General features: G+C 56.0%; 2 protein-coding genes across 3 annotated transcripts; one reads left to right on the plus strand and one right to left on the minus strand.

Annotated features, from left to right (window-relative positions):
- The first annotated feature begins 670 nt into the window (after nucleotides 1-670).
- On the plus strand, nucleotides 671-2737 carry ATF4 (activating transcription factor 4). Its single transcript, XM_082666418.1, has 3 exons — nucleotides 671-856; nucleotides 1418-1735; nucleotides 1822-2737. Exons 2-3 carry the CDS (start codon nucleotides 1510-1512, stop codon nucleotides 2649-2651), a joined length of 1056 nt encoding a protein of 351 aa, XP_082522544.1. The 5' UTR covers nucleotides 671-856; nucleotides 1418-1509; the 3' UTR covers nucleotides 2652-2737.
- A 3006-nt stretch (nucleotides 2738-5743) lies between these two features.
- On the minus strand, nucleotides 5744-9819 carry RPS19BP1 (ribosomal protein S19 binding protein 1). Of its 2 annotated transcripts, none has more exons than XM_082666506.1 (4): nucleotides 9726-9819; nucleotides 9435-9563; nucleotides 6609-6706; nucleotides 5744-6215 (listed from the first exon to the last, which is right to left on the minus strand). In XM_082666506.1, the coding sequence occupies exons 1-4, from the start codon at nucleotides 9775-9777 to the stop codon at nucleotides 6081-6083; spliced, it is 414 nt and encodes a 137-aa protein (XP_082522632.1). In that variant the 5' UTR covers nucleotides 9778-9819; the 3' UTR covers nucleotides 5744-6080. The 2 variants fall into 2 exon arrangements, with proteins under 2 accessions (XP_082522632.1, XP_082522631.1); XM_082666505.1 differs by having other exon boundaries at nucleotides 5744-6278.
- Nucleotides 9820-10259: the final 440 nt, after the last annotated feature.

The following is a 10259-nucleotide window of genomic DNA, read 5'->3' on the forward strand; positions in this document are numbered from 1 at the left end:
GCAAGGCGCGAGGCCTAACGCCACTATTTGGGACGCACTGGGCCCGGGCTGCCCGGGGCAATCCTGACCGGCTGCGGGTGGGCAGGGCTGAGGAAGCCACTGCAAAGCGCCGTCACAGAGAAAACCGGAGACACCGCAGAACCAGACGGAGGGAACCGTCGGCCGCTCCGCCCCTTCCCGCGCAGATCAGCGGCCTGAGCCAATAGAAACTCGAGATATATATGACTCACCATGTCTGACCAATCATCTTGATGCGCGCTCTCCTCCAGCATATCGCGCGAGAACTAGGAGACCTCGTACTTCACAGTAAAAACCTTTCTTGGGATGAAAGACTTCTCTCTCCGCCCTTCGGACTAACGCCGGAAATGAGTGTGGCGAATCCCTCCGCGCTCCCCGGCGGCGGACGGGAGTGACCCTTTCATCTTAAAATCCTTGTAAAGTAATGCGTCTTTTTCTTGAGGCCGTAAATAAAAACAATTCATTCTCTCTTCACAGCTACGCCCTAGACTTAAAAGTCGGAGATTGGAAACGACAGGGCCGTCGAATAGATGGCAATGCGTGGGTGGGAGGCGCGAGTCACGTGACCGCGGCGGAAGGATATGGTCTGTGATGCGTCCTCACAGGGAGCAGAGTTTATAAAGGCCCCGAGCTCGGCGTCTCGCCGCCATTTTTTCTCCTTCTGTCTGTATATGTGATTTCTCCGTGCGAGTGCGTGCCTTCTTTTCTCCGCTCCCGTAGCGTCCGCGGCCACCATGGCGTATTAGAGGCAGCAGTGCCTGCGGCAGCATTGGCTTTTGCAGCGGCGGCAGCAGCACCAGGCTCTGCAGCGGCACCCCCCAGCGGCTTAAGCCATGGCGTAAGTACTGGGCCTGCGCTGCTCTGGCCGTGCACCCCTGGGTCGGTGAGGGGTTTCTGCCTGCTTGGGAGCGGCCGGCGGCTGGGCGGCTTCGCGGAGGCGGGAGTGGTTTTACGAGCGCCCATAACGCGTGGCCCCTGCTTGGGTGTCCCCAAAACTCCGGCTCCCTTGGGTCGGGAGCCCCCGGCAGCCCCGGCCCCCCGAATCCGCCGGCTTCCACCTGGTGCCCCGCGAAACGTGGCAGCGGCCAAGATGGCGGCGTGGTAGGGCGGTGGCGGCCGCCGCGTGAGTCACGGGGGGCGTGGGCGGGGCCGGGCGTCCAGAGGCGGATTTGGACGTGCGGGTGGGGCGGCTTCCTGTTCTGGCCGGTGGGGAACGGCCGGGCGTCCATTTTGTGCAGCCTGAGGGACGCGGCGGTGACGCGATGGCCCTGGGGCCACGTGGTACCGATTCTCAACACCGAATGGAGTTCTATTTTGGCCATCTTGCCTCATGGATGAAAAGATGAAATTCTCAGGCCAGCTGATCTTTAATGGGACTTGGTTTCTGATTTGTCTTAAGGCTTTTCAAGGCATTCAGCAGCAGCGTTGCTGTAACCGACAAAGACACCTTCGAGTTAAGCACATTCCTCGATTCCACCAAAACCTCGCGACATGGCCGAGAAGAGCTTCCTGAGCAGCGAGGTGTTGGTGGTGGACTTCATGTCCCCCTTCGACCAGTCGGGTTTGGGGGCTGAAGAGAGCCTGGGTCTCCTAGATGACTACCTGGAGGTGGCCAAGCACTTCAAACCTCATGGGTTCTCTGGCGACAAGGCTAAGGCGGGCTTCTCCGAATGGCTGGCTATGGATGGGTTGGTCAGTGCCTCAGATAACGGCAAGGGTGAGTGGGCTGCTTTTATTTGCTGGTGGGATCTGGTGATAGTCCTGTACATTTGACTCATTGGTTCCAACTTTCTTTTTTTGCAGAGGATGCGTTCTCTGGGACAGATTGGATGGTGGAGAAAATGGATCTGAAGGAGTTTGATTTTAATGCTCTGTTGGGTATAGATGATCTGGAAACCATGCCAGATGAGCTTTTGGCCTCGTTGGATGACACGTGTGATCTCTTTGACCCCTTACTCCAGGAGGCTACTAAGGAGCCCCCCCAGCTTGTGAACCCAATAGGCCATCTTCCAGAAAGTTTGCCAACAACTGACCAGGGTGCCCCTTTCACTTTCTTGCAGCCTCTTCCCCTCTCCCCAGGGGCCCTGTTCTCCACTCCAGATCATTCTTTTACTTTAGAGCTATGCAGTGAAGTGACGTCTGAAGAAGATGGGAAGCCAGACTCCACTGCTTACCTTATGCTGGTCCCTCCATGCGTAAAGGAAGAGGATGCCCCCTCAGATAATGATAGTGGCATCTGTATGAGCCCTGACTCCTATCTGGGCTCTCCCCAGCATAGCCCCCCTACCTCCAGGGGTTCTCCAAATAGAAGCCTGCTATCTCCAGGTGCCCCTGGTGGCTCTGCCCGCCCCAAGCCCTATGACCCTCCTGGAGAGAAGATGATAGCAGCGAAAGTAAAGGGTGAGAAACTAGATAAGAAACTGAAGAAAATGGAGCAGAACAAGACAGCAGCCACTAGGTACCGCCAGAAGAAGAGGGCAGAGCAGGAGGCCCTCACTGGTGAATGTAAAGAGCTAGAAAAGAAGAATGAGGCTCTGAAAGAGAAGGCAGATTCCTTGGCCAAGGAGATCCAGTATCTGAAGGATTTAATAGAAGAGGTCCGCAAGGCACGGGGGAAGAAGAGGACCCCCTAGCTGTAGGGTAGTCAGGAGGGTGTGTGTTTGTACATAGGTTAGTGCTGAAGCTGTGTGTTTTAATAAATTATTTTGTAGTGAAAGTATTTTTGCAGACTGCTGCGTCTGGTTTCTTGCCTCTGGTAAAGAGCTCAGTCAATCCCCAGAAGCACCAGTTTGCTTTGGGGTTGGCTATCGGGACTTGGAATTGAAGCCCAGAGTGAGATTCTTTTTTTTCTGACACTGTTGGGCTGTATGTCAGGGTCACTGATGACCAGTTGGACCCCTGAGACGGAGTTGGGCTAGATAACCCCCTAGTAGGTGGCTGGGTGATTTCCCCAGAACCAAAAACTGTCTGACTCGATGTTAAGCACCCTTGGGTGCGAGTGAGGCTGGGGAATTTTATGAAAGAGCAGGGTGGCAGAGAAGTGGAGCCTGGGCTCCCCCTGTTCCCGCATGATTGTTGCTTTGTGCCAACAGTAAGTACCCAGATAAGGCCCCACAGTCTGAGCTGGGCACAAGGGGATTCGGTTTCACTGATAAACTGCTGCAGTTCTTAGAGGCCTTTCCAGAAGGGTCTATTCAGGGAAAGATGGCTTCTCGGTTCTTGCTGGAACAAATGGAAGAGCAGGGCCGAAAGGCTGGCTGCTTCCCTGGCTGGCACCTTCGGCGAGCTGGAAGGCCTGCCATCCCTGATGTCGGGATGAAAGGGCCCTGCAGTCCTGGCTGGTAACTTATTTTATTGCAAGATAAGGGAGATGTCATCTTCTGTTGAGTACAAGAGTGAGCCCAGCCGGCGCAGGTTTCTTCTCTCCTTGGGTCCTTTAGGGCCTGCTGAGGGAGGACCATTTTTCCATTGTGAAAGTGTAGAGTGGTTGGGATGAGGGTGATGCAGATGGGGCACCAGGCACACAGGTCCTGCGGTAGAGGGCGGTTGGAGGAGTTGTAGAGCCTATTTGAACCCAGGGTTATGGGCGTTTGCCTGTTTTGCCTCCTGTGGTGGGGCTGATATTCCCCTCACCTGCTTCCTGATGCCTAACAGAGGGTAATGTGGGAGAAGTAATGGTGGTGGCCCAGATGGGAATGCTTCCCCAAGGCACCAAGGGAGGTGTCACATGTGGGCCTTGGACCTGGTGATCGAGGTCTTAACTGCCCTGAGCTGGGCTTCGAAGGACAGGGAAAGTTGTGGACGTAGAATGGGGAGAGCACCCTGAGAAAAAGCCGCGGAGGAATGGGCAGACGGTCCCACCCACCTCTCTAGGAGGGCTCCCTGGCCCCAGCTGTGTTAGATGTCACCTGATGGGGATCGGCCCAGCTCCTGCAGGAACTTAAGCCTCATACACACACCCTGGCGGAGGTCCCACGTGGCAGTCCTGCCCTCCTGGGTCTCTAGGCAAATGTGTCAGCTCCTCCAAACCACCAGTGATAGAGCCGCTCCATCAGGGAAGGCCTCTTCCTCCCAGCCCTCAATGTGGCACCACAGTGTCCTCTTACTTGGTTCCTGTCCCTTTCCCAAAAGATTGTCAGTCACCCGGTCCGCGGCTCATGGTCAGCACCCCCATGTGTGGCTCTTGCACCGGCACCCCTCCCCGGTGGCACATCCTCCTCCTTCCATCGCCAGCACCCGCCTCCCCAGGGCCCCCACCCGCTGCCTTCTCACCACCTGCAACGGAGCCGTCCAGGGTGACTTAACAGCAGATTGTGGGGCCCCACCCCGACCCATAGGACCAGTGTCTCGGGTGAACGCTAACATCAGTCATGCCTTGGGGTCACGGACACACACCCACTGGTGCTACTCGGCACAAACATTAAGACTTACTGGAAACTCACAAGCAGAGAAGCGCAGGACCCCTGCTCTCACCCTCCCGCAGAGGCAGGCCCCTCATTCTACACCTGGGGAGGGGGCAGGAACCTGTTCGTGATGACATAACAGCAGGTGCATGCACGTTAGAAAGGGGCCCTGGTCAGCCGGTTCTTCAGAGAACTGGTGAGAGAAAGCAAGAAGCTGAGGCTGCTGCTTGCTAAGCTGCTTAACAGAGGAAGGGAATGAGCCTCCAAGGACACCGGAGTGTCTCTCCTCACAGGGGTCAGTGAAGCTCAGCAGGCAGGAGGAGAGCTTGGGAAAACACCCCCTCTCCCTTGGAACAAGCCATCTGAGGACGGTGGCGCAATACCGTTTGGAGTCACGACACCTCTTCTGCCCATCTTGACTTCCTGGATGCCTGGTCTGCTTCCTACTCTCGGAGGCCACCTGCACTGCAGACAGGACAGGCGCCAACTCTGCCTCAGGCAATTCTGTGGTCCCCTCCTGTCCCCACTTGGCATGGAAAGCTGGATAGCAACCAGGAACAGCCCTGCCGGGGTCTGGCTGTGTGAGGGGTAAAACTTCCCCTTCTCTTGCACAGAAGAACCCACGGCAGGGTCCCTTCAGAAGTCCCCTACCAGACAACACGTGTCCCAGGGAGCCTTTAGGCGTGCGGGGGGTGGCACTAGGCGAGCCAGACGGAGCAGCCTGGAGGCCTCCAGGGCCCCCTCCCCAGAAGGGACCCCTGGGCTTCTAGGACTTGTCATCAGTGCCACACTGAAGACCCAGCTGGGCAGCACCACCCGCTCACTCGGGCATCTGCTCAACAGCACCTGCCCTGCGCTGCCCCCGCCGGACGCGGCCCGGCCTCCACCTTCCCCTGGTGGTGCAGCTCTGGGCCCAGCACCACCCTTCTGCTCGGCAGACCTGCGTGTAAAACCCTATTTCTTGAGCTCACCTCCTGAGTCGCCCCACTAGTCCCCACCTCCTGTGACAGAGGTCAGAGAAACAAAAAGTGGCCTTTCATCCCGCCCCCCCCCAAAAAAACACACAAGGGCACAAGCCCTGGGCACTGGGCTGAGGCAGCCATGCTCCCGCCCTCAGCTTCCTCAAGAGCTGCCTTCTCAGCTGGGGCTGCCACCCCAGGGAGAGGAGGCCTGCGGGGTCTGCGGATGGGTGAACTGCTCTCTGGTGGTACCTGCGCCGGGGCTGGGCTGCAGGACTTCTGACCTGGAGCCCTAAGAACCAGCCGGGAGGTGGGGGAGGGAGGGAAGGCTCCTCGGTGCCAGAGGAGGCGGGAGACACCCTGTTAGAGCAGCACACACAGCCCCGGGCCACGTTTATTAGAACCCGAAAGCCCACCCAGCGGCCCTCGTCCTATCAGAGGTGTGGTCCCCAAGGGCCCAGTGACAGGCCTCTCCACAGCAAACAGCCCTGAGGCCCTCCCTGGGCCAAAGCAGACAAAACAGTCCAATGTGTTCCTTTCCAGCAGGCAGATAGTACCTCCCGAGCCTGCAGATGTCAGTTCGGGTCTGAGCGAAGGTCCTCCCCTGGGCTTCCAGCTTGCCAGCTCCGTGCCAGCCTCCACTCCACGGCTTTCCTGAGCCAGGCTGAGAGGTCCGAGGCGGCTGTGCCCTCCCAGGAGCCTAACTGCCGAAGTACTCCTGCTGGAACTTCTGGAAGTCTTCCTCGGTGAACACGGTGCCCTCGGCCTTCTTCTTCTTCTTAGTCTTGCCCACAGGCCGGTCACAGGCCTTGCGGCCCCGGTCCTGGCGCACAATCTTGGGGGGTGTGAGAGTCAGGAGCCCTGGGTGGGGACTCCCAGCCACTTGCAGCCACACAACCTGGTGCAGCCGACCAAGTGTCACCCTCTCACCTGGCCCTCACACCGTCCCGGGAGGCAGGGCATGTGGTTTCCATTTACAGAGGAGCCAGCGGAGGCCCACAGGGGTCCCAGGGGAGCAAGGCCAGGCCCGGCCTCCCACCTTCCCCACACTGCTCTCGGCCCTCCAGGGGGAGGCCCCTCACAGCACAGCGGGGTGTCCAGCTCTTAGGAGCCTGGAGGGGGCTCCACCCTCCAGCCTATGCTCAGGGCTGAGACTCCCACAGATCCCAGGAACAGCCTCAGTTCTCACCCCCCAGGTTCCTTCCCACAGCCCATCCCCCTGACGAACCTGCTGGGTGACGGATTCGGCCACTGTGCTTCTTGCACTAGTCATAAACCTCAGGTTTACTCCAAGGTAACCTCGACGCTCTCGCTTCTGGAACTCAGCTGTGGATGGCAGGCAGGGTGGCATCATTTCAGATTCACTCCCTGGAAGCCTTCTGGGTCCCCTCCTGACATCTCCCCACCCCACTCCCACCTCCCATGGCCCTACCAAAAGCCCTGTCGTCCCTTCCCCAGGCTGCTGCAACAGCCTGGGCTCTTCTGTCAAAACCACACCCCACACAGGTCCTGCTCAAAGTCCCCCTTGGTTCCACCTGCTCAAGTGATTTACTCCACAAAGGTGGCCTGGGCACTTACTGTGTGTGTGTCAGCCACTGTTCTAGGTGCAAGAGCACAGAGCAGGAAACAGAACAGACAAAAAGTCCTGCCCTCATGGAACTTCCATTCCGTGGGAAGAGAGATGGTACACAAGGTAAATGGTATTTCAGAGGGTGATCATTTTATGGAGAAAAAGAGAATAGTAAACAGAAATGAGAGATGCTGGGGGGAGGGTTGCAATTCCAAACAGGAGGCTCTGAGAAGGCCTCACTGAAATGAATTCTGAGCAAAGACTGGAGGGAGAGAGTGTGACACTGTGGGAGAAGAGCATTCTGGGTAGAGGGAACAGCCAGTGCAAAGGCTCTGAAGCAGAAGTGTGACTAATGTGCTTGAAGAACAGAAAGTGGTTGGACAGAGAGGGGAGAAGCCGAGGAGACGAAGCTGGAAGGAGCAGATCATGTGGGGCCTGAGCAGGCACTGACAGACTCAGGCTCTCACCCTGGTGGGTGCAGGGCAGAGGAGAGACAGGTCTGACTCAGGATTTTACGGGATCACTTCGGCTGCTATGGTGAGAACAAGATTACTGGGGGAGGGGGCAGTGGAAGGGAGACCAGTTAGGAGGCTTCTGCAATAATCCAGGCAAGAGATGGTGTGTAGCTCAGACCAAGGTGGCAGCCACAGAGGTGTTCTTTAGGTTGGCCACTGAGGGTTGAGAGAATCCTCTCAGTCCTCAGTCATGTGCCATGACAGGGTGGTGGGGCGGGGGCTGGGATGGAGGCGTGACCTCCCTCGGGCCCCTTGTGTGCCTGTTCCACACCAGCACCACTGTGGCTCAACCCAGGCTCACTTTCCTGCCTCCACACTTTTGCTCATGCTGTATTTCCTCAGAATTCATAGTTCTTTCTTTTTTTTTTAAAGGGTTTTTTTTTATTATGTGTAACACAGACAGTTATTTAAGTCAATAAATTTTTAAGGAATTCCACACGTTCGATTCTTTCCACTGCCATTCCCCTTAGTTCCTCCAAACTCATAAATCTTCAAGATAAAATAGCCCTTTCAAAAAGAAGTTATCATGAGTCAGCCCACAATTCTTTTAGTTAGGCTTCTTTGATCTCCAATGAAATATGGACACACTTCAAAATTCCCCACCTGTAATCTTTGGGATCCAATTTCCTCAAGTGATTTACTTTAGGACCATGTTTAGGGTCAGGAGATGGATCTGCCTGGTTCTGAATTTGACATCCTCTAAAAATGTATTAGGTTCAAATCATATTCACTCCTAAGCCATCACACCTTAGAACAGTACAGATCATTGGGATATGCCAATACCTAAGATAAAAAGTTCGTTAGGTTTTTCATAGTTTACTTGGCAGCTCTGTCTTGTAGTTCTTTCCCACAGATCTAACAGGTAGTTCTATGAGTAAAGGAAACCACACAGTTAATCTATGAGGCGTTTCCAACGATGTAGGTTTACAGAAAAAGCCCCATCGGGATAGACCTCAACCATAGTTCTTTTAACAAACAACTTGAACACCTTTTATGCACGAGGCCCTGGGGATTCAAAGACACTAGGAGCTCACCAAGTCCTGCCACAGGTGAAAAACACCCTACATTCCTGCCCACTCCAGCTCCTCAAGTCTGCAGGTCTCGTTAAGTGGCGCCACATCCCCCAAGACATTCCGTACTCGCTGACTCCCTCTGCCTCCATCCTCACAGCCAATTCACCACTGACGCCATCAATGCCCCCTCCTCACCGCATCTTCCACCTGCACAATTCTCTTATCTCCGCACCATCACCACCGCCCAGGCTATAGCATCTTGAAGCAGTAGGTGGGATCAGGGCTCTGGAGACAATCTGCCTGGTTTCTACCTGTACTATCTGGGCAGGGGCCTGTTTCTGCTTCTGTAAAATGGAGGTAATGATAGTGCCGACCTCACAGGGTTGCTGGGAGCAATTACATGAGCAAACATTTGTACGAGGCTTATAACAGCACCTGGCACACGGAGTATTAATTTTATTTAATGCTCCATCTCTGACCCTCGTTCCCTGTATGTCACTTTGACCAGGCTTCTTTTTTTTCAAGATTTCAAAAGCAATAAACTTCTGACTCCGCATATGCCATTCTCTCTAGAATACTCTTCCCCCGGTTCACTCGTATACTTCCATCGGGTCTGGGCTTAACTGTTGCTTCCTCAGAGAAGTCCGATTTGGCCTTTCATTCTAAGTCCCTCTCAGAGCACCACAGTCTTAATGCATAGACCCTATCACAGCAACCATACGCTGATTTTGAAACTCTTCGATGCTTCTCTCCCTACTAGGGCTGTAGACCTTGAAGGGCGGGACAATGTGATTCGTTCACCTCCGTGTTCCCAGGATCCCGCCCCACGCCCGTCGCACAGCAGGTATTCTAGAAACTCCTGGGTAACAGTTCAAGCCCTCACTCTAGCGCCTCCTCCTCCCCGGCACCGCCCCCCGACCCCGGGAGCAGCGCGTCCATCCCCTTCCCGAGCTCACCCAGCGCCGATTTGGGCACCTTTCCCTTGGCCGAGTTCCGCAGTTTCTGGGCCTGGGCCGCCTTTGCCTTCCGCGTCCGCTTCATCGGAGCCTCGCTCATCTTGGTTTGGCCTGGCGCGTCCCTGGGGGCTGTAGGGGAAGAGAGGAACCGACTCGGTTCGGAGGGCGCTCAGGGTTCCCATCCCACCGAGGCTAAGCCCGGTCTGGATCGTTCGCACCCTCGGGGCTCCTGCCCCCAGCCCCTGCCGCCTTCCCGCCCAGGCTGGACGTCTCTGGGAAGAAGCTCCTCACCCTCAGGCACCCCCAAAAGCTCCAAACCTCGCCGCAGCAAGGAAACCGACATAGCGGTGCTTAGCTCCGCCCACACGCCTCAACTACTTCCGCCTTGGCCGCCCTTATCGTTTCGGTGGAAACGCGAGCTAGAACAAAAGGTTCCGCAGTGGGCGGGCGGAAGTGCCCACCTTCCTTAGGACGCAGGCGTTAGGTTTACCACTGGGCGGGATCTGGAGGCGGGGCCAACGCGCCGAAGGACGCATTTGTCGTCCAATCGCAACCCCACTGACCCTTTGGGAGCCAGGCCCCGCCTTCTCCCGGAAGCCGTCCACCGCTAGCCCAGCCTGGTGGGTCAGTCCTATCGCGTCAGGCGTCTCCGTAGTGGGCGAGGCCGCGCTCGGGACGGAGAGTTAGTATTCTCAATTTTTACGAAAAAGGGGAATGTATTTTTGGAAGTATTATACTTCAACCAGAGCAACATATCGCACAGATCTAGTTGGGCATGAGAATCCAGCTATCTTCCATTAGAGACATTTGCAAAAATGCAAAACA

This window comes from Grampus griseus (assembly GCF_964374135.1).
Source record: "Grampus griseus genome assembly, chromosome: 11".
Classification (NCBI taxonomy): domain Eukaryota; kingdom Metazoa; phylum Chordata; class Mammalia; order Artiodactyla; family Delphinidae; genus Grampus; species Grampus griseus.